The following is a 26756-nucleotide window of genomic DNA, read 5'->3' as shown; positions in this document are numbered from 1 at the left end:
GTGCCCATGTCAGATGCTGTTTTGTCAGCATGCCCCTCTGCTGCCATCTGTTGCACAGCAACAAAATGTAACAGTATATTGACAGGAAGGTTCAACCACTGTTGCCATTCTACCAATATCTGCCTCTAATGCCGTGGGCCAACATAGTAAAATAGCAGGCACTGCTTTTAGAGCAGCCCTCATGAAACAAGTCGCTTACTGAGTTGCACTCCACAATATACGCAGCCTTTAAGGTTCCAAAATTAATTTCAAGTGAGAATATATGGCTGTGTGTATATAAAAATACACTATTTTACCTGCTACTAATAAGAGGTCTGATACTGTGAAACTAAAAAAGCCTGAAAATTCTCACTCATAAGTATAATGACACTGCACCCTTTCAAAGACTCTACTATTAACTACTTGATTAAAATAATTTTTTGCATCATAGTCACAATGGATTGGTTGCTCTCTGTCCGTGGCAGAACTTTTTTCAGTACGCAGACAGCATTGCTAAGCCAAAGCACACATTGCAGACGCATAGAAGAAGACAGGTTGAAAGCAATCTCTGAAAATATCTACCCTGACTTCTTGCAGAACACAGGGCTAATACAAAAGCTGGATCAAGCTGCTCAATGTACAGCTTGCATTCTCTATTTCACAAAGAAAGAAAACGACACAGGAAACAAAGGGACAACTGACAAAAGCTTCTAATCCACAAGGTTGATATTAACTTGTTTCTAAAGCGGCACTACAGAACTGCTTTATACCCTGAGAATTTAATTAGCGCCATTAATAGCCCCAACCCCTACCCACAGTGACATGATCTATGCATCCATAAGAGAACTGTTTCAAACAACAGGTAAGTCATCGTAATTCCTAATATGCAGAATTCATCATAATTCAAGCTGAAGTAACTGAAATATTAACATCACAATCACAAACAAACCAACCCTGAAAATACATAACATAAAAGAACGAATTTTCATTTTTAAACATACGTGCATTTCTTAGTATATTCTTCCAACTTCTCTACTTTTTTCTTATACTCTTCTATCTGTTCCACAGTCTGTACAATGGTTTCCTAGGCAATCACAAACAGATTATGTTATAAAAACAAATAAAAATACTATTTTTTTTCCCCAACAAGACACAAAGCTCTTAATTTAGTTTAAGTACTAAAACATTACCTATTCTTCCTTTTACATACCACATGCTGAAGAAACAGTATCTTTCTCATCAGTAGAGAAGGTGCACCATGAAGAACAAAATAATTTCACCATACAAAGGACACTACCATATTTTTTTGTGTTCAGCAACAGTTCAGAGAAAGCCTCATATCAAATGAAACAATTTTAAACACAGTGTTAGTGAATTACAGCTTTTAAAGCAAAAAAGATTCTTTTCTTTTCAAAAGGTTAATAAAAGCTTTATTCTAAAAACATTAAGTTGACATGGAAATTCCTACCTAAAATCATTGTATTAGCATAACCAAACCAGCAACAAAATAAGTCTTTTCAGTTACCTAAACTGAATGAAAATCCATAAACTGCAGCAAGAAGAAGAAAAACATAAAGTTACTTAGTATTTTATTAAGTCATGCCTTCTGAAATCCTTGAGACCTACCGTTTCCTTTCAAAACATCTCTATCATCTACAGTTTTAAATATATTGGTCTCTTTTAATCACTTCTCTTTTACAGACAGATCTTCTAGCAATGCGCATTAATGATCTGACATCTGCGTTTCACAGAATCACTGAACTGTGAGGGCTGGAAAGCCCTCTAGAGAGCATTAAATCCAACCCCCCTGCAAAGCAGGCCCCCTACAGCAGGCTGCACAGGTAGGTGTCCACGCTGGTCTTGCATATCTCCAGAAATTTGAAGGAGGTAAGTGGATTTGTGGGCAAAATACAGAAGCACTAAGATCCATCTTGTTTTAGCTGAAATTTCACATACTTAACACTTAACAGCTGTTACTGAACTACAGAGTAACAGTTTGAAAGGGACCTCTGGAGCTTGCTAGTTCACCAGCTGATGCAAAGGAAAGTCATTCATACAAGCTTGTTTTAAGGCCTTGTCCTGATAAATTTTCAATAGTTCAGGGACAGAGACTCCAGTCTTCCTGCACACTCATTTCAACGTTTGACTATTTCCAGTTTACTCAGTTTCCCATATTCCAAACTGCACCTGATGTATCCCATTCTATCACTGTGCACCTCCAGAAAGTGACTATTTTGCTCATATCCTCCCACTAGGTAGTTACAGGTAGCACTAAGGTCTCCTCTTTGCTTTCTACAAGATGAAGAAATACAGCTCAAACAGCCTCTCCTGCTATGCCAAGTGCTCCAACCCCAATGAGCATGGTGGCCCACTAGTGTACTTGGATGCCACAGTCTTTCTTACACTGGCAGTACAAGCTTGCTGCAGTCACATGCGTATCTGAGTGTGGAGAATAGTTATCAGCTGTCAACAGCACGGATGAATACTGGCAACTCTTAATGGTCAGACACGCATTTTATGAAATCTCAGCATCCCTTATTTCTTTCTGAACACTGAAATACGATTTGTGGAGTTTCAGAAGCATAACGAGTGGAACTTCTTTTTTTACTTCTAGTCATTGAATAGTTTCTTCTGATAGCTAGTCCTTCAACAAGAAAAAGTAGTATCATAAACAGCGAACAAATGTACAAGTATTACCTTAAATCTGATAGCAAGGATGACTTCACACTCTCATAGTTATCAAGTAAAATACTTACTTTACTCTATAAGCAAATTTATATTTAGATCACTTAAGTGTTAGTACTCCTAGAACTGGTAACATCTCATCTGACTAATTTGAGTTTTCCAAACAAGAGTCTCCTCCAAACCTTGACTCCACAACTAAATGGTGGGGGAAAAAAAAAAAAAAAAAAAAAAAAAAGCATGTTGCCATGTTGGCATAGTTGGGAAAAATAAATATAAAAACATCGTAGTGCAAGCATTCTATTGAAAAAAAGATCATCAGTTGAGCTTCTAGAAGCATGACACAAAGCAGAACAAGCTTGGAAATAATTTTTCTAAGAGAGTGTATCAAGCATAGTAAGATCAGATGTGTAATTATGTATATCAGAAGCAGAATGACAGTAGATATCTACATTCACAGGCATGTTCTCTGAACTGCAATACCACAGTGATCATGATGATTCTCCCTCTCTCTCATTCTGGTCCTTCAAGTCCCTTCCAAACTATTTCAGCTGCTGTAAACAAAATAAACCTCAAAAGGGGATGATAGTCATACAGATAAAGAATGCTAGGGAACCTCTGAAAGAAGAATTAAGTTTATAGAACTAGGAACTTCTTAGAGTTATGTACATGTCCTCTACATAGTAACTGTGAAATGCTAGAGCCAGACTGTTCAAAGCAACCCTTAGCATTGACCCATGCAATCATTCTCTGAAAAAAAATTAAGTCATTTTTCTAAACCTGCTGCAATATGAGAAATGCGTGAATACTTGCCATTTATCTTTCGCCAAGGATTTCTGTCACATCATTTAACACATTTATGTAGACATTCATACCAGAGGCAGAGGTGCAGAAAAAGCACATTTTTTTCCTTAAAGTGCAATTCTAACTTGATACAAGTACCTTAATTTCCTTTTTCTTCCTCTGATAAAGTTTCATCCTTTCTTCATCTGCTTTTTGCTCCCAACGAAGTTTACCTAGCTGCTGTGTTAGCATAGCTACTTCCCTTCTTGCAATTTCCTTTAGTTCTTTGTAGCGCTCCAGCTGAACAAATAAGAACAAGAAAAAAAAAAAAATCACTGCACTGAAAATGAAACAACTCATGTTTTTATAGTCTCAAATAGTAATTTCCTACCTTATCAAAATTAGTATTATAAAAGACACTGAATTCTGCAGGCCTTTCCATCCATTACGTTTTATTAAGGGAAGATTCAATTCAAAGCTTACACTTAAGTAAGACCACAGGCAGTAACTATTCTGGTATTTAACAACTTCTGTTTTATCATGTTGACAGTACTTTACAGTGAATATTAAGTTTAAAACAATGTCTTCGCTCAGTCCAAAACTAGAGCAAGCTTTGAATTTATCATTACAACACAGAAATGCTGCGATAGAATGGTATCAAATCAATACTTAAAGGCTAACACATGAAATGGTACTTGAAGCAATCCCACAAAGTTATGACTAATTTAAGAAATGTGTTCAAGGTGCAAAATAACATTCACATGCTAAATAAGCAACTCTTCAGGCTCCCTGTGAATGGATCAGAAAATATTTTGTGGAGAAGGTAGTATTTGGGTACAGAAGAGTTTCAGGACAAATGGTTTCGAAGGCGGATTTTCAAAATGTGAATTTACAGTAAAATAATACTGCAATTTCCTTCTAAAATTTCAAATAATACAAGTTACCTCAGCAGTAGCTTCTGACCCACAGTAAATGGCATGTACAATATGAAGCCTTGCGTGCATTTGTCATCTATTTCTTTTTCCTAACTGAACACGTATTTCTACAGTACAGCAACATGCCATTTCTCAGAATGAATCCTCTCAGCCCCAAGACCCTATGTGGTATTTTCTATTCTACCTTCCCACACTGTACTATCTGAACTCCTACAAGAAAGGAAAACAATACAAAGCAGAACAAGAAGAGTTCTCAACCTAGCTCTAGATACTTATTTATGTAGCTATAACCCTAATCCACAGAGGAGAGTCCCTCCGTACAACCCTTCTGAAGTTTCCATCAAATTCTTCTCTATTTCTTTTTCACTGGAAATTCATTGCTTCCTCCAGTACCTTCTCATATTACTTAGAAAACAGATTTTAAACACTGAACTGCATATCCTTTCTAATCTTAGAATAGCACATTTATGATTCTTTCTGCAACTTAAATACATTTCTTAGAACTGTTCCCCACTCAAAACTTCCAAATTTGTCATTTTCTTTCCCTTCTCCCAGAAAGGAGATGCTCCACTACCCCAAAAAGCTTAAGCATCAATTCTATTTAACTGATTAAATAGTCCCCCCCAAAAAAGTGAAGTTTTGGTTTTGTTTGAACTCAATGAGAAGAACAGTAGAAAATAACAGGTTACTGATGAAAAAAAAAAAAGAAGTTTCTTTGTCATCAGTGCAGATTTCAGACTTCACTAGTAAACAGTATTTTGTTTCCTGGTCGCCCAATTCACCTGACGTTCTCTCAGCTCAACACGTTCTACTCTCAGCAATATCTCCTCTTCAGTCTCCTTCTCAAATTCTCTCCATGCCTTCTCAGTATCATGCAATTCTATCTCCAGTTCTTTTATGTTTTGTTTTTCCTTATCACAGTATTTCTCCTTGTCCCTTAGAGATCTTTTAGACATTTCTACTTTCTTGATTTGGTAGGAAGTATTTTCCTTCGCTTTTATATAGAGGGCTTTCTGCTGAATCAGGGATGCCTGAAGAGTCCTGAAAGAACGAAAAATAAAACAACACCTCCAAACAAACATGCAAATCAGCCACCTATTGTCAGCTGCAAGGTTACATACCCACAGGTGTTATTTTTAAACATCCACTGAAAATAAAAGCTGAAGAAATGCAGCACAAAATTCTGAAATCTCACAACAAACAAGTAATTAAAATGTTGGCAATGTTGGGGGGGAAAAATAATAATAATTAAAAAAAAAAAAAAAAAAATCAACGTTTAGTTATTACTCAAGTAAAATGCTACAACCCAACTTCCATAGCATTAGGAGTTATCACCCTACTCGCTTCAATAGGAAACGCCCACCTGCCAAGCAATTCCCAGTGCAGACTATACTTTAAGTCAACTATCAGAGAACTTGATTGAAAAACCTACTTCATTTCCCTTTCTATGTGTTGTTGGTCTCTGTTTAGTACACCAAGCACCTTTTTCTTTGCTCTAAAGGCATCTTCTGCTGTAGAAAGGGAGTCTTTCTTGACCCTAGCTTCCATATTCTTTTCATCCAAACTCTCTTTCAGAGATTCAATGCTTCTTTCATTGTGATAGAGCTGGAAAAGCTGAAGCTGTATCCTGTTTGCATTCAGTTCTCTGACAAGCATCTGGTAATGCTCTGCCTGCCAACATTAAAATTTCATTTTTAGATTAAGAAATGATTTTTAAATCACTAGCAGTCTAATCTGAAGTCCAAAGTGATGTAGGCTGATGTACCAGTAATGTACACTATTAAAACTCAGATATCTAAGTCAAGCCTTACTGTAGTAATACTGGCTACTCTACTCCTCAATTTATTTAGTTTTTATAATAAAATATTTAAAATAACTTAGAAATGTGTATTTTACAGTATACTGAAAAAATACTAGATGAAAAAATGGTATTTTATTCCTAAAAACTAAGTTCACAGAAGACACAAAAACACACACACAAAAGTAGTAACTTTGAGTTACCTCTTCTTTCTCTACCTTTGCTTGCTTGCGTTCTGCTGCAATATTTTTTTTCTTGTTATAATTGAAATGTGCATCCTCTTCTGCTTGCTGCATTTTTTTCTTTTTTTTTTCATATTCCTCAGCATATTGCCATGAGTTACTGATTTGTTCAAAAAGTTGAGTTCTTTCTTTTGGCTTCTTCATTGCAATTGACTCTACTGTTCCCTAACACAAAATTGCAAAAAAAAAAAAAAAAAAAAATGAACCACTGCAGATCACATTGTAGAATGATAAATTTCATCTCTAAGAGATATAATACAGATTTATCTCCTGATATTTTAATGATTAGCATTATTGAAAACATACATATAGATTCAAAGGCTAGGAAAAGACTATAATCTAGCCAACTAAGCAAGTTACAATTATTAATAATTTTATAATATCAAACACTACTTAAGAAATACACATTCAAATTAAATCTACTTAAACAAAGGAGAGCACAGTATCAGAAAAACCAAAATTCTATCTCATTGGCCTCTTTAAAAGAACTGAAAGACATTTGCAATGAAAAAAATTTCAAAAACAGCTACTCCAGGAGAGAAATTGCTCAAGTCAGTGTATTTGAAGACTGTGCAACTCCCAAGGCTAACGGGTCACAAGCTTTGTCCATACGTTAGCTTTCAAATCTTCACTGACCTGAAGCAATTATCATTTTCAGAAAACTGTATTCAGTACATTTTCTGACTTCAATCTGCTGTTATGGTGGGCAAACACCCTCACAGTAGGAATTATGATCACAAAAAGAATGCATACCCAGGTTTTCTCTAGAAGAAAAATAGTAGTACTTCCTTGGGAATTTCACAATCACAGTTCAATAAAACATAAGAAAGGCAATCATGTGAAATATACTCATGAGCACACAAGCTTATGTGTCATAAGCACATGAATTCATTACTTGTATCATTAAATACTTTTGAAGTAATAACAGGATTTTCAATCCCTAAAAGACAGTCTTACAAATTTTCATCTCTCTAGATTAACATTATATGGTGCAAACATTTTTCTTTTTATAACATTTCTAGAAATTAACACTGCAAACTTTTAAAAGTAAAGATCTACATCTTCTATTTTGAAGAAATAAGCATTCTTCCAAATTAGCCCCTTTCCTCCTAATGTAATTCTCTACACACAAGGTCTATCATTCTCATTTCAAAGACTTAAAATTCTTTTATAAGGCCAAGATAAAGTTTATTGGCTTGAAAGCACCTTGAAACTAGCTTGAATATTGAATAGATAACTGTTACAGATATCAAATAATCTCAGAAACTTATTTTCTTATGAAGTACCCTAAATGCTCACCTGAAAAATAAGACAATTCCTAGCTTTGACAAGTATGCCTATTTTTTCAAGCTCAGATATGTAAGCAGACCGGGTAATAGACTTATCATTGAAAATATATTCTGAACAACCATCTGAAGGAGAAAAGAAAAAACAATCACGTTAAAAAGGCTGCAACAGAAAATGCATCAGTAAAATTATTCCACATTTTTTTCCTGAGCAACTTCCTCAAAGAAAATGGACTTCAACTATTCTACCTTGATTAATTTTTAACATTACCCTTAGTATACATTTTCTGCAATTTTTACACTTGGTATCAAGATGCTGCTGATGGACTGTAAGAAGTATTTGAAATTCAAACTTAACTATTCTTGGCCTTCATTTTTTAGGTATCAGACCACAGAATGTACATCCAAAAGGACCTGCCACCTACCACGGATAACTCTCGAAAATGTTTTTTCTTCCCCATCTTCTTCACAGTATACTATCTTTACACTTGCTGTAGAAGAAACTGGTTTGCCAACATGTGCTCCGTGAATTAGTTCTCGAACACTTTTAACTCGCAAATTAGATATCTTTTCACACAGCACAAAACTAACAGCATCCATTATGTTAGATTTTCCTAGAAACAAACAAACAAGTCAATGCTCTGACACAGAAGAAATTGAAGGAGGGATATGATTAACAATTAATTAAAAATACAAATGCAGACACGAAAGTCTTCAAGAATTCTAATTCTGTATTTCGTTGAGGAAAACATATTGCATACAATGAAGAAATGCATTTCTGAAATGCAACAGAGGCAGCAGATAAAAGCTAATCTTTAATAAAAATCATCAAAAACTCTCCTGTTATTTATTCAGCTTGGCAGAACAAACTTTATTGTCATTACTTACTAAACTATTTAGTAATAGTAAACTACTTACTAACTATTACTGAACTAACACTATCATAATGCTTACTTCATAGAGCCCTTTTTTTTATCATGCATGTCCAACCTTTTGGCTTGCCTGGGCTGCGCTGAGTCAAGAGGAATTATCTTGATTGTCTTGGGCCACTTATTAAATACATAGTAAATGTAATGTAAGTAACAAAACTTCTTTAATATTTTTTTCTATAGCAATAACGAAAGGCGAGCAACAAAAACAAAACACTAGTGGCTATTTGACCTCATTCTTGCAAAATGGATGCATCAGTCTGGTTCAGTGGAAGAGGGTGCCGTTATTACTCAGTTCTCAAGGTGCTCTCAGAAATTTTTGATGAACTATTACTCTTCCTGTGCTTCATACTTGAAAATATTTATCCATGAATGTGCAGACTGACAAAAGGTGATGATGTGAATAAGGCACGATTGTGAAGCAAGGGATATTTCTCTCTGGTAAGATAGGTCTTATAAAAGGCTAGTAAAGAGACATGATCAAATTTCTCAGTTGATTATGTGATTACTACTCTACACGTTCCATATGAAAATTTGCAGATAACGTATTTACAAAGAATTGACACTTTTTTCCAGCAATTTTGGAACTTACTCTCAAATCCCTTCATCAAAATGGAACGCAGGGCTGCCTGTTTTTCACTGTTGACAGGACTGCATTTAGCCAATGTATCGAAACACAAATTTTTTTTCCACAACTTGAGTTAGCACAGCACTGGACCTTCCACATGCCTGGGTTTTATCCCAGTGCCAATCATACAGCAATGTTTGGCTGTTGCTGAGCAACGGGAACAACTGCTGTGGAAGAACAGCATATTTATGGATCTCATTTCAACTGAAAAAATGCAGGAACAGCAGGATCTAAAAATCAAGATCATAAACTAAATCACTAATGGACTGGGGAACTAAGATCAAATGCTAAGCCTGTCCTTGCGGCTCCTCATTAGAGCATCACCTTGTTCTCTGCCAAGTAAAGAATAAAATCCCATTTGCTTGAATAGGGCTTTCAGCAGAAGTGAGCCACATTTTTAAAACTTCCAGCAGCCACCGCCTAACTACGCTGAGACACACTGTCAAGCGAAGACTTGGGGACTAAACTACTGTGTCCGAAGCAGTTGCCATCCCCCAAAAGCCACGCTCTCCCCTCAGAAGGCATTTAAGGCAAGGACTAGAACACAATCAAGAAGCCATTTTGCATTATTACAGTTTAGAACTCAGAGCATTAGAGTAAAACCATCTTCATTTGACCATACCAAGCTGACCTATACAGCCGCATGTGCTGTTTGCAAACTGCTTGTTCTACAAGACCATGAAAATAATAAAGAAATCAACTGATAATCAATATCTTCCATTAGAGAAGCAATGGCAGCTCAGGACCTTCCAGAAGTTTGTGCAGAAAACATGAAGAACAGAAACAAAATGAAAGCAGCAGTTGGAAAAAAAAAAAGAGTAAAAGAAGTGATGAGAGAGAAGGACAAAGTACACCCAGTGTCACAGCCCAATCCACAGCCCAAAACAACCAAGCTGAGAAGTACTACAAAAGGGAAGAGAGTGAAACACCATCCCCTATAACATCACTATTTTAACACACACATTTCATTAATACTTCTAAGATTTTTTCACATTATTTTCATGGATCATACTAGAAACACTGTATGTGTTCCCTCTGATTCTTCTCTAACACCGAAACTATGTCTGAGGCTGTTTGGTGGCAATACTGCTATTTTTCTAAGCGTGTGGAAGGGAAAGCATTCAAAATATGATGCAACTTGACACAAACAGCTTTCCTTGGATTTCTCTTCTTAATGTTTATTTATTTTTCCTCATCAAATGTAGACCAAATCTTTCCTATTACATTCCCTGCCCCTAATTAAGCCTGCTAGCTTGAAGTCTGTCTTCATCACATGGCAGATTTTTAAACTGTTTTCCACAATGCAAATAATACAAGTTAAAAGACATTATTAGTATTGTTGCACTTTGTTACTCCACCTTCTGGGGCGGGGGAGCTGAAAGATGATCACTGACATGATAAAACACTTCCACGACAAAAAAAGCCCACAGGTCCCTGTAAAGAGGCCCACAGAAGTCTACATCCCCTATGCAAAACTCAAGCAATTCTGCCCCCAAGGGACAAGCTGCTGCCATTCCAGCCCATTCAGTGCCAGCTGTGGTAGCCCTATTACTGGGCCCACACTTGGACGCACTTGCTGTTATGGTTTCTTTCCCTCATCAGGCTTTAAGCAACCTGGCAAAGAGCCCAGAACTAAGACTGGGAAAAAGCCTGGGAAAGCAGGGCAAGGGCAACAGACACCTCCATCTTGGCAACTGCGGAGGACACGTATGGCCTCCAAATGCCCCTGACACTTTCCCAGCCTCCTACCTGATCCATTGGGCCCAATTATGCAGTTGAACCTCATGAAGGGGCCGATCAGCTGCTCCCCACGCCAGGACTTGAAGTCCTTCACTATCAGCAGCTTCAGGTAGCCCATCCCTGAGGCTGTGGGTGCAAAGGCCATTCCCCTTCGAACTTCAGCCTCACACAAAATTCACACCATCGAGTATTATTTTTTAACGGTTTGTCTTCTGGAAAGGGATACAGAAGAAAAGAAAGCTCTCAGCGTACGCGGCTGGAGCAGCAGACGGCCCAAACGAGCGCTAAGCCGCACACCCGCCAAGCCCAACCTCGCCCCTCAGCAGCCGACGCACAACGGCGCCGCCCGCCTCGTGCTCGCGGCCGCGCGGCCTCGCCTGATTGGCCAGCGAGCGCTGAGGGGGGGAGGGGGCGGGAGCTCGTCCCCATGGCGACCCGGCGTGTTGTGCCTTAGCGGCGATTGTCGCCGCTCGCGCTTCTTGCCGGCGTTATGAGCGGGCTGAGCGCGCGGCGGGACTTGCAGGAGGCGGCTGCTCTGGAGCGGCGGCGGCAGCGCGAGCTGCAGCGGCAGGGCCGCATCTTTAACGCGCGAGTGCGGACCATCGGGGTGAGGGCGAGGACGAAGTCTGCTCGCGGGTCGGGGCTCGGCTGCCCGGGGCTGTGGGGCCGGCAGTCCGCCTAGGTCTGTGTGAGTCTGGCTCCGGGGAGGGGAGGAGCAGCGAACTCCCCGAGGCACTCTGTGGAGGGCTTACAACGCTTTCCGAAGGTTGTTGGTGGGAGTGAGATGCGGTTCTCTCTAGCTGCGCTCCAGTGGGCTTTGTCTTCAGTCTGACTATCAGGAAATCAAGTGGTAGTTAAATAGCTATGAAGAGTCCGTACAAGGAGTTACGGTAGTTAATTTTCCCTTAATGCATCCAGTCTCATGTTAAGAGTCTGGATGCGTGCATGGGGGGGAAAGTGTTGCAAAATAAGCCTAAATTTTGCAGCTAAGTTGCTTTTGAGGGCAATAGCTAGCAATTTTGATTGCAATGACTAGCCTAGAATCAAAGTTAGAAGCGGTGGAAACAAGCCCAGTCTGTTAACTTCATAGTGCAGGTAGGGTTGCAGCAGATGACGGTCTGATCTAAGCAGTCTCACGTAATGAAGCATCTTGTATGGCAGCAGAAGGGTATGTTTACCTGGTCTGTGGCAGCACCTTGGAATTGCTCTCGTGACCTTTGTGCAGCAGTCAGTGACATGGTAAAGTAACAGGCACGGTAGCCAATGGTACAGTTAAATGATAGGAGCTAATAATGTGTTTTAACAAAGTTCCGTGGGCACGGTAAGATAGTTCAACTTTCTTTGCTAGGAAGCACAGTTTCTCTTATGATGGCTTTTCTCGAGCCTCGAATACTGAATGTAAAATGCCCTTTCTCGCTTAGGGAAGACCATTGGATCTCTGTACTTTACTGAGCAATGCTGATTTATACCGTCTGGAGATCTTACCCAAATACTGTTGTAAAACCACCTTTGGACAGGTTTTGATAGATCCATTTACACAAGACAAACATCTAAAGTGAAAGTGAATCCATTGGAAGAATTCTGTAAATATTTTGATGAACATCATTTCATAATACCATATTTGTTGGCTGAGCAAGAAGTGCTTACAGAAGAGACTATTCTTGTGGTTTGAAATTAAGCCAAGTCCAAAGCAGGAGTCAACAAAGCTATGGAGGTATAGAGTATATATCTATTTCCAATGAGGTTTTAGATTCTTTGTTTTCTCATTCTGTCACTAATTTAGTGGAGTGATTGTCTGTGACTATTCAAAAATGAAGGCAGTCTTTGACAGCTACAAAACTATTTGAACCGCGGATTGAGAAGTTTTTAAAATGGAATAAAATGTTGTCTGGAAAGCAGAATAGGAAGTAAGATTTTTTTTTTCCCTTGATTATTACTAGTTACTTTGATTTCTGTATGTTTAGTTGCCTGAGAAATGGGAAAGCATGGTGCATCTCATTACAGATTTAAGAATTAATCCTCGATAATTCAGTGCTTTTCTGAAAGAGTTCAGATGAGCAGTTCTAATGAAAAATGATGAAAGACGTTCCATTTACATAGGAATTCTTATGCATAACTACAAATTAGAAATCAACTGCTTCAAACTGCTTATAGCAAGGAATTTATAATTTAAATCCCACTTGCATATCTCAGCCTTAAATTTGCTAATGTTTCAACTAGAGGAAGCATGGTTCTGGAATGAGCAAGTTAAATCTATAGTTTACCTTATAGTTTGCCTTTTTGAATGCAATGAGAATTGCATGTATGACAGAGGTAAATGCGCCATGGCTGTTGTGCTTCTCATCCTCTGGTGTGCATGTTTATAAATGTGAGGGGCATCAGGGAGATAGTTATCCATCATCTGAGCTTAAAAAAAACCAAAACAGTAGGAATTGGAAAAAGAGGTCAGAAAAGCACAGGAGGCATATGGAAGGGAGAAAAATGATTAAAGTTAAAAGTGAGGCAAATGGTTGACTTCCATCATTTTGATTGTTACAGAAATAAGGCAAAGTATTTATAGGTCACCGTCCCTGGAGGTGCTTGAGGGACGTGAAGGTGTGGCAGTGAGGGGCATGTGTGGTAGGTGGACAGTTGGAATAGATAATCTTAGAGGTCTTTTCCAACCTTAGTGACTCTGTGATTCTAATAGGCAAAGACTATTAAAACACTTTATCAGGCTCTTGAAGAATTGTCAGTGTTTTTTATAAGTCTTACAAAGACACCCAGTGACAGCCAGTAACAGTTGGTGTGTTGTTGTTTTTACTTTTTGTTTGTTTGTTTTAACAGGTTGATAAAGATGCATTGGATGCCCAGGTTAAGGATAGGAAAATTCAAGAAGCAACTGAAAAAGCACGAAATGAAGAACTTGGTATATTTATTATATTCATAGATAGACTCATATTTGTATGAAGTTAAATGTAAACAGATTTGTCATGTATTTCATTCCCTCTTTTTCTTTTTATACGCGTCCAGCCTACTAGTTTTGCTTTTATTGCCCTATTTTTAATGTTTTAATAAAAAATATTTTAAAAATAACTGTTTTGTTACTTGTATATATTAACTATATTATATATTTTTGTATATGGCCAAAGATTATTTATTTTCACTCAGTGCAGCCCAGCAAACTAAAAGGTTGGACACCCATATATTTTGAACAGCTGTAATTATTTTCAAATGAAGTCTATCTCCTTGATTATCAACTCTGTATATCTATATATTTATAAGTGCATGTGCAATTAGGCTTTTGTCTAAATTCATACTTACAAAATGAATCCTTTGTGTATTCCTATTTATGTTTATACATTTGCATTGGTAGAATATGTATTTTCCTTATTATCTGAGATAGGGTCTCAGGGTTTTGTACAGTCATGAGTAAACTGGTGTGTATTTCTGAATAGGTTTTAATCTTCAGTGTTTTCTTTTAATAAATCTTGATAAATAGCATTGTTAGAGACCTGAAGATACAGGATGATTTGGAAAAATAATAATTCTTTTTCAAGCAGAAGTGGCAAACTTATTTTACTGCTGTCTTGCAAAATAAGTTTATGTTTTTCCTGTCTGTTCTTACACAGAATCAGTAGATACAATATTTTACAGATTTCTGTTGCTAAAATCATAGAATGGCCTAGGTTGGAAGTGACTTTTATCATCCAGTTCAACCCCCTTGCCATAAGCAGGGACATTATTTACAAGGTCACGCTGCTCAAACTCCTTCCCAGGCTTACCCTGAACACTTGAAATGATAGGACAGCCATAACTTCTCTGGCCAACCTGTCCCACTGTCTCACCACTCGTCATAAAAAAAATTCTTCCTTATATTCAATCCAAATTTACCTTCTTTAAGTTTAAAATCATTGCCCATTGTTCTGTCACTACAGACCTTAGTAAAAAGTCTATTTCTTGTTAGCCTCTTTTATATATTGAAAAGTTGCAGTAAGGTCTTCCAGCAGCCTTTTCTTCTCCAGGCTAAACAAGCACAATTCCCTCAGCCTTTGCTCATAGGAGAGATGCTCCAGCCCTCTTTTAGTGGGCCATCATCTGGACTCATTTCAACAGGTGCTTGTGCTGGGGGCCCCAGAGTGAGTTACACAAGACCCCACCCTTTACTGTGAGCAGAGGAGGTGGGTATAATTGCCTCACTCAAACTGCTAGCTGCACTTCTTTTGAGGCCAGGAGATTTTAGGCGGTGAGGGCACAATACCAGCACAAATTCAGTTTTCATCCAGCAATATCCCCAAGTCCTTCTCAGCGGGGCTGCTCTCAATCAATTCATCTCCTAGTCTGTACTGATGTATGGACTGTCCCAGCTCAAATGTAGAACTCGTACTTAGCCTTGTTGAACTTGATGCTCACGAGCCTGCTTCTCAAGCCTGTGAAGGTTTCTCTGAATGGTATCCCTTCCCACCAGTGCATCAGCACTGCTGCTCAGCTTGGAGTATCATCTGCAGACTTGCATGTATCGCAAACAACAGGGCTGTAATTGAGAGGTATTGCTCTCGACTGAGTTGGAACGCATAGCCACAAAAATATTTTAGACCTATCTCCACTCGTCTCAAAACTCTTGATGACCCTCTTTGGTTGGAACGCTTTTTCATGGTATCATTTCTAAAGGTCCCACAGACTGGGCACTCTACATGTTTCAGAAAGAGTTCAATTGCAAATGACAGCTTCCGTGCTTCCTTCCATTTCTTCCTTCCTCCGCTGTTGGTTTTGATTATCCTGGTGGAATACCTGGCAGACTCAGACCCCTAGGAAACTGCCAGAAGTCTGGCATCAAAGGAAATTATATTTCATTGTGAATTATATTTGAATGGCTAACATGTATGCATTTTTTAAAAACTTTTGACTGGATTATTTAGCATTTTTATTAAATAGATAAGAGCTATTAAGCTCTTCAAAAGCTGTTAGCAACAGCCAATTCTTTTAGTGCTGTGCTTAGAAAAATTACTGAAACTGTGAAATAACTACGAGGTTGCTCAAAAAGTAATGCCTCCTATTTTATTATGTTGGTCCATGACATCAGAAGCAAATGTTGGTGGAATGGCAGTAAAGGTTGAACCTTCGTGGTAATTCTTACACATATTGTTGTCATGCAATAGGTGGCAGCAGAGGGGCTGTCTGAGAAAATGGTATCTGGCAAGGATGTGCAAAGGTGTGACTGAATAACTTCATGCAGAAAAAATGGCACCCAGTGACATTCATTGATGCTTACTGAGTGTTGGTGAAGACCAAACAGTGGACATTAGCACATGGATGGTCTGTTTCAGCAGTGGTAACGATGGGTCACCTCTGCTGGTACAGATTTTTATGAGCACAGCATGTAGGTTCTTGTTCATTACTGACAAAAATGGTGGTGACTCTGTTGGAAATAGTGTTTTATAGCTGAGAATGTGCTGTGTTAAATAGTGTTATTGTGCTCTTTTTATCTGTTGTAGTTTCCATGGAAACAAACAAACATTACTTATGGAGCAACCTACATGTCTTAAATTGAGAATTCTTTATTGTATATTCTTAATAAGGAATTTATTGTATTTTAGTCATAATGCTAAATTGGAAGTAAATATGAAGAATTAGTAAACAATACACTTCATCTGTAAAGCAAGCTTTCATCAAATGAAATTTTTTAGTTCCAGAGGTACTTATTATTGTATTCTTTTCACATGCTTATATATAATTTCACATTAATAAGAAAATTAATTCCTAGAAACATTGAAGTACTCTACAAATAAATATTACTAACATTAGAGTATTTTGCAGAATGACCCTTTGTAGATGAAATAGTCATTCCTAAGGCGTTGACCCTGGAATACATGTATTCCTATTTATTCCTTTCGAAAATGTCATTTTCCATCTTGATTTGTATACTCTTCTAAGAATTATATGTTCGTTGTGCTCATTTTACTCTAGCGAATGAAATGAAGAAAAATGACAAGTTGATGTGTATGTTAGAAGAACGACAAAAACGCAACATCAGAAACGTGAACAAGGCTGTCAGTGACTTTCAGAAGAATTTTCAGCAGCCAGAAACGAGACGTGAATTTGATCTATCTGATCCCCAGGCTCTAAAGAAGGATAGACCTGCTCGGCTTTCAGACAGTGATCCTCGATGCACTGTATCTGGCTTGCAGAAGTTTATGGGTGAAGACTTAAACTACGCTCAGAGGACGAAATTTCAAAAGGAGCAGTTAAGAGAGTGGTCTCTTCAGCAACAGAGAGATTACAAGAATGCATTAGCTGATAAAAAATTTTTAGGTAACAAGAGAAGATAAGGGAGGTTTTATCTGTTTTCTCTCTAAGTCAGGTGTTCAGGACATAACTGTGCTATAGCCTGTTATGTAAGGCTCTGACATAGCAGTATTTTGGTGTATTCAGCTTTTAGAGAAAGAGCAGTTTTTGCTCTACAACTTGTAATGTATTTGATATATAAATGAAGAATTTAATAACTTAATGATTGAATAATTACCTAGGCTTCATTTCTGTTTTATACCTTGTATGAAGTATCAGAGTATTCTGAAAAATCATCTGTACTTTGCATGACATATATATATATATATACACACACACACATATATATACACTTCAGCAGGCCAAATCATCCAGTCTTTACTTTTATAGAGCAAACAAAATAATTCTCATTTTTCTTTTTCTTGTCTTGCTATTAAACATGCTTAGTGTTTATTACTATTATTATTATTATTATTATTATTATTATTATTATTATTATTAAACTTTGTTTACCTGCTAAGACAAGATTGATTACAAAATAAACTGATTTCATGAATCATCTGAAATTCCAAGATGGAAAGGTTTGGTGACAGGATTGGGAAATAATTTCCTAAATCAGCTTATTACATCTTTAGCCTCCCCTTCCTCCATATTCATATGACACACAATGTCCATGAAAGTTGACTGCATTTCATTTTAATCTAATTCAGATGATCTTCATGACAAGAATAGGATTGAACTGGACCAAAAGATAATGGAACAACAACGAATAGAAGAAGAAACCAGACGTGCTGTTTGTGCAGCTATCAAAGACTTTAACAAAAGCCAGGTAAATTCATCATGTTGGTTTTTGTTTCTGTTAATGAGTGGGGGAGGAGAGAAAATGGAAGGGAAATTAGATGACCAGTGAGCAAAAGTATAACAAGTAGTGATGTTTACACATCACTATGTTTAGTGTCTACACATCACTTTGTTTGATAGCAGCTACCTTTCAGTGTTGATTCAGAAGATTTTTTCACTTCTTTGTCATCTGCAAGGATCTGGCTATCCTCTAATTGGTTACCTTCTGTGAGAATGCTTCTTTCTTGTTCTCAGCTTGTTGTAGCATGCAGCCATTAATCCCATCTCTCTGGGATTTCTAGTCTGTGAAATGTAGTACAGCAAAAGCCTTCAGCACTTCCTTCTCGTTGTTTTTTGTTTTTTTTTTCTTGTTTGTTTGTTTTTTTTTCAGTCATCTGATTATTTTAGCTGCTTCTGCCAGCTTTTCTTTTCCTTTTTGTGGAAAAATTACCAGTAGCTTTTTGTCTTTATCAGTTATTTTAATGCCCCAAGACCATTGTTTTTAGCACATGCTGTGTATCTGTCTCTAGGTTGTTTTCCAAGCAAGCTTTGGAACTCACTGAAACATAACATGAACTTTTCTCTATCATTGGTAACCAGACCAATTTCTTCACTGTGATGATGGTCAAGTTCTGGAACAGGATTCCTAGAGAGATGGTTGATGCCCCAAGGCAAGTGTTCAAGGGGCACTCAGACAATGCCAGAAATAACATACTGTAACTTTTGGTTAGCTGTGAAGAGGCAGTTAAACTTAATGGTCTTCCATTCCATTCACTTCCACCTGTCTTTGTACTGCAATCTATCATGCTTCAATTCTTCATCTTACTGTACAGATTTTCTTACTAAGTTAATCCTGTATATCTTTTGTGCGCAGCTTAAAGGGCTGGATGGACACCATTTGTTTTGTTAAACAATATTTGATCTGAATTACCTTTTTTTAGTCACAGCAAAATAAGTCACAACAAAATAAGGTGTGTGCTTTACTTACATTACCTACATAAGGTAGGTATTTTGATTAAAGTGTGATAGTATGTATGCACATGTTTGAATAAGTGTTGCCCGAGTCCTTCAAACTACATTGAGCATATGTGTATACATATATATATGTGTGTGTATGTATGTTTATATATATACAGCTAGACAAGATAATTCAAAAGGATTTTATTGATTGAAGTCTAATAGTCTAAAATAGTCTAAAGACTATTTTACATCAGTACCTGCAAAAGTACCCCAAATGGTACATCTACGTGCACTTTAGTTAACAATAATATCCAAAATAATTGTTGTCGTACAAATTTGTTCCATGTATAAGTTCCTGAATTTGTGATGGAGCTTGGGAAATGGGGTGGAGTAGAGGGGAAGTTTGTGTCCGGTGTAATTTGTTTGTTTGTTTGTTTTTAATATTTGGCCTTGTACATTCTACTTTATTTGTGCTCATATTAAATACATATAACATTTGTTTGTTTGTTTTCTCACAAAAGGGCATAATAATAGAGAAAGAAGCAACAATCTCAGTGTAGTTCGTTTTTACTGTATTGTACATGTAGCAGTTGTGTCTAAGAGAAAAAGGCTTTGCCTTTTAGAGGGATTTTCTATACATCTTTTTTCCTAAGAGAAAACCGGGGCACTCAGCCAGAGAATGAATTTTAGAAAAGGAATTTTTATATCTGACTTCAAATTTATCAGTCCAGAGTGCCCAGCAAATTCAAGACTTTGAGTAGCTAGTGTGAAGCCTTTTTTCACCTGAAATAAATATTTGTGTAAACATAGAAGCATGGTAACTCTGTTTTTAAGCATTCTTTGAAGAGTGCTGTGCAAATATCTTTTGTCACTCATATCCTATTCTTGGGATATACATCTTTCCCAAGCTCATAAGACTATGGATGGATCACTCTGGTCATTTGTGAGCTTCATGGCTTGTGGTAAGGACTTCAGAATACATGGTGCATTCTTTTAGTCCTGTGCTGGGAGCAGTTTAGTTCCATGTACACTCAGAGCTTGGCGATACTCTAAGCGTGTGAAGTCCTGACCTTGCAGTGCTTCCATGTACATTTATTTTGTTTTTTTGACTTGAGTCAGTGGAATGGAAGTATATAATATGAACGATGGAGCACAAATTAAAATAAATGAAGTAGCATATATTTGTGCATCTGTTTGCTTGTTCTTTGTTTTCGTGCTACACCAATAAATTTTGTTTTGTTGGCCAACTGTCTTGACGGAAAATACATCAGATTTTACCCAGTCCCTATTTCACAGTGTCATTAATCATTTTACAGTGCTGCATAGCTATGCACAGGCTTGAGAGTTTTCTCCAGTAAGATTCCCAGGCAGCTCAGAAAACTTTAGGCTCTCTTTGTGAGAAGGTTAAAATAACAAGGTGTAAGAGCCTATTTTGGATCTGTTGCTAAATCACAGCGAAACTGCCTTCATAAAGCGATGTCAATAAAAATTACACTGTTTAAACTTCAATAATTCTTCATCATTGTTCAGGAATTATTTATGTGAAATCCATCCAAAATGACTTTCTGTTAAGTGTGCTTTATTTTGGAGCATTTCCAGAGTTAAAAATAATTGCTGTATTTGTAGTATTAATAAGCTAAAAGTATATACCAAGATATTCTGGTTTGGTGTCCCAGAAGTATCGAAATGTTGAAAATCTTTGTGGTTTTTGCTTTGTCTTTTTGTTGGCATTTGTAATCTCTTATGAATCATCTAATGACAACAACATGGTATTTTCTGCATAATCTTATTTAATTGGAAGCTTGACTAATTTATCATGAAAAAAAAGAATTCATCTTTTCTTAGATTGCACATCTAATACTTCTGTTATTTTTTTTTCTGTCCATTCTTTAATGGGTCATTGTCTATGTTTGCCCATAGCAAATAAAAAACCCTTTGACATTCTCCAGGCCTGATGCTTGGGAGAGCTCCTGTCATACAAAACCAAAGTCCATAAAAGCAAGCGTAGAGATAAACCCAGGTTAGCAGTCTTCTCTGGTGGGATGGATCATCATGCTTGCTGAGTGGAGAATTCTTCTCTGTAACTCTTGCAAAGGACCTGCATTTGGGTCTAGATAGGCCTGTCATTCTCAGTTGTTGATTTCTTCTAGCCAACGTCACCCCGGTCTTCAAAAAAGGCAAGAAGGAAGACCCAGGCAATTATAGGCCAGTCAGCCTCACCTCTGTCCCTGGAAAGGTGATGGAACAGCTTGTACTGGATGTCATCTCCAGACAACTGGAAGAAGAGGAGGTTATCAGGAATAGTCAGCACGGGTTCACAAGGGGGAGGTCGTGCTTGACCAACCTGGTAGCCTTCTATGATGTTGTCTCTGGCTGGGTGGACAGGGGGAGAGCAGTGGATGTAGTCTACCTTGATTTCAGCAAGGCATTTGATACTGTCCCCCACGACATCCTTATAACAAAGCTGAGGAAGTGTGGGATAGATGAGTGGACAGTGAGGTGGGTTGAGAACTGGCTGACTGGCAGAGCACAGAGGGTCGTTGTTGGTGGTGCAGAGTCCGGTTGGAGGCCTGTAACCAGCAGTGTTCCTCAGGGGTCTGTGCTGGGTCCGGTCTTGTTCAACATCTTCATCAATGACCTTGATGAGGGGATAATGGCCACCCTCAGCAAGTTTGCTGATGATACGAAGTTGGGAGGATTGGCTGACACGCCTGAAGGCTGTGCTGCCATTCAGCAAGACCTGGATAGGCTGGAGAGCTGGGCAGAAAAAAACCGGATGAGGTTTAACAAAAGCAAGTGTAGAGTCTTGCATCTGGGGAGGAATAATTCCATGCACCGGTACAGGTTGGGGGATGAGCTGCTGGAGGGGAGCTCTGCGGAAAGGGACCTGGGTGTCCTGGTGGATGACAGGTTGGCCATGAGCCAGCAGTGTGCCCTTGTAGCCAAAAAGGCCAATGGCTTACTGGGGTGCATTAAAAAGAGCGTGTCCAGCAGGTCGAGGGAGGTGATCCTCCCCCTCTACTCTGCCCTGGTGAGGCCTCATCTGGAGTACTGCGTCCAGTTCTGGGCTCCCCAGTACAAAAAAGACAGGGATCTCTTGAAAAGAGTCCAGCGGAGGGCCACGAAGATGGTGAAGGGCCTGGAGCATCTCTCCTATGAGGAAAGGCTGAGTGAACTGGGTCTGTTCAGCCTTGAGAAAAGGAGACTGAGAGGGGACCTGATCCAGGTCTATAAATATCTGAGGTGTGGGGGGCAGAATGGCGAGGCCAGACTGTTTTCAGTGGTGAGTGGAGACAGGACAAGGGGAAACGGCTGGAAACTGCAGCATAGGAAGTTCCGCACAAACATGCGCAAGAACTTCTTTACAGTGAGGGTGACGGAGCACTGGAACAGGCTGCCCAGGGAGGTGGTGGAGTCTCCTTCTCTGGAGATGTTCAAGACCTGCCTGGATGCCTACCTGTGCTACCTGATGTAGGGAACCTGCTTTGGCAGGGGGGTTGGACTCGATGATCTCTGGAGGTCCCTTCCAACCCCTACAATTCTGTGATTCTGTGATTCTGTGATTCTAGTTACTCTGCCTTAGAGTTTTCAACTTTTCACTTTCAAAGCCAGTAATTTTCAGCAGACAATGAGAGAATCTTGGAAAAACTGGAAAAATTGGTATCCATTAGCCTGTTGCAGTCATGATATATGTGCAAAACTGTATATGCAAGAGGCAGGTCTGACAGCCCATGCTCTTTGCCCTAGCGGGGATGAGATATGACAAAATTAAAACAATGCTATTATGCTTATATAATTAATGCATGGCATTGGATTTTCATTCTTTTTGACCAGTAGGGCCATGATCATAATATTCACATGTGATGCTGTTGACAATTGTATGGAATTTGAGAATAAATCTATATGTAGGTGCTAATTTTTTTGCATCCCTTAAGTTAATATTTTCTATCAGAAAAGCTATTAGTTCTCTACTTTTGTTGACTTCAGGCTGCTGAACTAGCTGAAAGAAGGAGGCTGGATAAGTGTCAAAAAATGAAAGATGATATGGATGAAATTTCCAGCCAGCTTCAAGGAAACTTACTTTCTGAAAACCCTGAGCAAGCTGTCAGTTCCTTTGGTACACATCGTGTGATCACAGATCGGTGGAAGGGAATGAATCAGGATCAGCTGATGGCAATCCGCTCCTTTCAACAGCAACAAGTTCTGGAGAAGCTGGTATTTACGCTTATGTGCATATTCTGTATGATTGGTTGTAATAGTACTATAAACAATATAGTCTGAAGAACATATTTTTAAGTTGGCACTGTCTCCAGTTTTGAGACTTTTTCTGTTGTTCAGAGCTTCACCAAACGTTAATCATTCAAACTTAACACAGTGTCTCTGAAGCACTTGGGAGGCTTGCCAGAGAGGAGCAAGAGCAAGCTGGAGCCTTCCTTGGGGTTGGGCTGAAAAGTAGGTTGCTGTGAAGATCAAGGCCAGGGGGCCTTGAGAATCCTGGGGCATGGTCCGTGGTCACCCAGCTGGGGATCAAGGCCCTACACAGCCCGAAGGCCAGGCTTCATGGTGCTCAATTTAGGACTTGAAACAGCATGAACTGCCAGCAAGAGATGAGCAGGAATAGGAGTGGTCTTCTCCATACGGGAAGAAGAGCCAGGAACTGACAGTCACAGCAGGACAGACAATCTGAAACCTGAGTGTCCTCATGGACACATGAAACCTGAGCAAGACAAAGAGAGCCTATCCAGTGATACTACTCATGTATATTTCAGAGTCTTTGAAATTCCTGAGTTTCCTTTTTACTTTCCTGCACATTTATGACTCATGCTCTGAGATGGGATTGCAATAGAAAGACTAAATATTGCCAGTAATTGATGCTCTACAGGTGGATGGATGGAGGCAGTCTAAATGAAGAAATGTATACCTCCTTTGCAGTCAGAAGTGTGTTGGCATAGGTATTATTATATAGGAAGCTACTTAATTCATTTAGTGCGGGAGCTGAATGTGAAAGCGAGAAGGTTTTTTCTGGCTTGTTCTTGATTCAGTTCACAGTGATATCAGATAAGAAATGCAGTAGAAGTGGTAATATCACAGAGATGATAGAGAAAGAAATTATTTGGGTCTGGGAACTTAAATATATATACATATATATATATTGTAATCTTGCCAACCTATGTGTTTTGGAAAGAGCTAGGATGTAGAAAAGAAATAATAGTCTAATGACAGTGTTTCTGCCAGACAGCAGGCCTACATTTCTTACCTTCTTCTTTTGCAAAAGTAGGAGTCTCTGCTAGGGAGTGCTCCTTAGAAAAGAGTAGCTTCCTGATCTAAACTATTTTAGTACTGTCTACTGCGTGTGCTCCTACCTTGTTCACAAGTGTGTACTTCTTCTCCCTATTTCGAGTGCTACCCCTAGTGTTCAGCAAAGGATAGCAAGTTTGTTGTTTGGATGAATTTACCAATATGACTCTATATAGGATTTTTGTCTTTGAGTAAAGAAAAAATGAAGCTTTTTTTTTCCCCTCTTGTAGAGATTAAAAGAGGAGGAGCGCCAAAGAGATGCTGAATGGGACAGGCAAAGCATGCAGGCTGCAAGAGCACAGTTAATTTTAGAGCGGCATCAAGCACGACAGAATCGGGAATGCCGCCAAGCTCTAGATAGCATAAATGCACAACTATCCCAGGAGCAGAAATCAAAGTAAGTGATAAGAGAGATTTCTTCTTTTCAGAAAAACTCTTTGCCATTGGTACAATTGCTTGGCTTTCAAAGAACTTCTCTGCTTGTCTTAAGTTTTATTGTAAAATTATACTTTTTTAAAAAATTAGCATTTTAGATTAAGAATGCGTTTCATTACCATTGGAAACACCTTCAAAGACTAGATTGTGATGTTTACTGATCCACATATATGGAATAGTAGCTGAAATTCTTAGCAGTGTTCCACTGATTGCTAAGTTTATATAGATAGCAAAAGAGCAAATAAATACAGTTAGACAGCAAATCATATTAGTGGGTATAAAACAGTATGTGTTTCTTTCATTTACCTTCCTTTTCTGAAATAAATACCAGGATAGGTGTCCACCCACTTCATTAAAAGTTTCCAGTTTCTGATAGCTCTAAGTGAAGTTGATCGCACAAACGGAGCTTTGACATTATGTCAAAACTAGCTGATTTTCTAGCTAACCACTGACAGATCATGGTGTATAGGTGTTGTTTCTGATGTGCTGAGAAAGAGGGAAGATGACAGGGAAAAAAGTCAAGCCGACTGATTCAATGTTCTAATCCTCCAATCTGACTTTTTTTTCCTTCTCATCATATATCCATCTATACATCTTGCAAAAGAATTCCTAATACTTGGTGCTTTCTTATTATGCAAGCAAAAATTCTGAATTGTGATAATTTAGTTTTTCATTGTGAGGATCTGGAAGGTTTCTTTAGGATGAAAAATAAAATTTGCAGTATCGAGACATGATATTCATGTTGCAAGTACAGTTACATTTAATTCCATTCACAATAATTCTGAATTTTATGAGCATTATGAATTTATGCATTACATCTTTCTTAGGTTTCTCAAGTAAGTTCTGTGTACTGAGAAAGCAGTCACTAACTGTGTTGTTTTTTTTTTTTGTTTATTTGTTGCTAGGAACATTTATCTTAAAGAAGAAGAATATTCAAATTGTCCAACAAGTCAGTATTTTGCACAATTCAATACAACCAGTCGATGACATTCCAGGTGCATCAACACAGAAAATTAAAGCAGTTTTTAATTGAGCTGTCCCATTTTTTAATGCTGATTACTACTGTTATTCTTCTGTTTAAATTGTGCTATCCGAACAGTACACTTGAAATAGTCTGTTAGACTGTAATAGACTGTCTGTTAGGTTCTATCTGTGCTGAGAGAAACATTTTGATCATTTTTGAATTGTTTCTAAAATTGCTAGCTGATTTAAAAGTTAGACTGTTTGACAGTTGTGTCTCAGGCTTAACTGTAATACTGGTGTCATAAAAGTCATTAGAAATTAATTTCTAGAATGTGGTCACAATTTAAAATAGAACGCTACTTGTTGCAGCTTGGTCAGAGAATGATACCTAAGTAGATCACGTGAAGCACAAGTAGTAATCTCTTACTTAGCAGGCTTATGGGAAGAAAGAAAAGTAACGTAGACAGAAAGTTGTGAGTTTTTTGTTTGTTTGGCTGATTTGATTGTTTTTAAATGGGGAAAAAAAAAAAAAAAAAGTAGACAAAGATGATTATCCTATTTATCCTGAATTGTAGAAAGAATAATAGATTACGTAGGTTGCTCTGAAAGTGACAACTCCTATTTATTTCCACGAGAAGTACAACAGATACAAAGAGCACAATAACACTCCTTTGAGAGAGCACATTCTCAGCTGCAAAACACTATTTTTCAACATAGCCACCACCATTAGCTATGCATTTTCATTAGTGATGAACAAGAGCACCAACAGAGGTGACCCACTGTTTCACAGCTGCTATGATGGCATCATTGCTAGGAAAATGTTGTCCATGCAGTCCATCTTTCACTGGCCCAAACAGATGGAAGTCAGAAGGCAACAAATCTATAGGCTATTTGGTAGGTGTGGAAGGATAGTCCAGCAAAAATTGGCAGTGTGCTCCACACTCTTCAAGCTGGTATGGGGCCTGATGTTATCGTGTTGCAAGAGAATCTTTCT

General features: G+C 38.2%; 2 protein-coding genes across 2 annotated transcripts in view; one reads left to right on the top strand and one right to left on the bottom strand.

Annotated features, from left to right (window-relative positions):
* The window catches only part of SMC1B (structural maintenance of chromosomes 1B), a gene marked incomplete at both ends in the record, with an annotated part of 34177 nt that extends 23030 nt beyond the window's left edge, over positions 1 to 11147 (bottom strand). The window contains 8 exons of the mRNA XM_079549122.1: positions 981 to 1063; positions 3604 to 3744; positions 5162 to 5420; positions 5812 to 6050; positions 6381 to 6584; positions 7719 to 7831; positions 8131 to 8319; positions 11012 to 11147. Coding sequence (XP_079405248.1) covers positions 981 to 1063; positions 3604 to 3744; positions 5162 to 5420; positions 5812 to 6050; positions 6381 to 6584; positions 7719 to 7831; positions 8131 to 8319; positions 11012 to 11147 — 1364 coding nt within the window. The remainder of the gene's footprint in view (positions 1 to 980; positions 1064 to 3603; positions 3745 to 5161; positions 5421 to 5811; positions 6051 to 6380; positions 6585 to 7718; positions 7832 to 8130; positions 8320 to 11011) is intronic.
* A 345-nt stretch (positions 11148 to 11492) lies between these two features.
* On the top strand, positions 11493 to 25786 carry RIBC2 (RIB43A domain with coiled-coils 2; the record flags this gene model as incomplete). The annotated part of the gene is made up of 7 exons (XM_079537072.1): positions 11493 to 11609; positions 13829 to 13910; positions 16949 to 17293; positions 17977 to 18095; positions 23054 to 23281; positions 24595 to 24761; positions 25705 to 25786. The coding sequence occupies 7 exons, from the start codon at positions 11493 to 11495 to the stop codon at positions 25784 to 25786; spliced, it is 1140 nt and encodes a 379-aa protein (XP_079393198.1).
* Positions 25787 to 26756: the final 970 nt, after the last annotated feature.

The sequence above is a fragment of the Tetrao urogallus genome, assembly GCF_951394365.1.
Source record: "Tetrao urogallus genome assembly, chromosome: 1".
NCBI lineage: Eukaryota > Metazoa > Chordata > Aves > Galliformes > Phasianidae > Tetrao > Tetrao urogallus.
The sequence above is the reverse complement of the archived record's forward strand: the minus strand, read 5'-3'. Positions and strand labels throughout refer to the sequence as shown.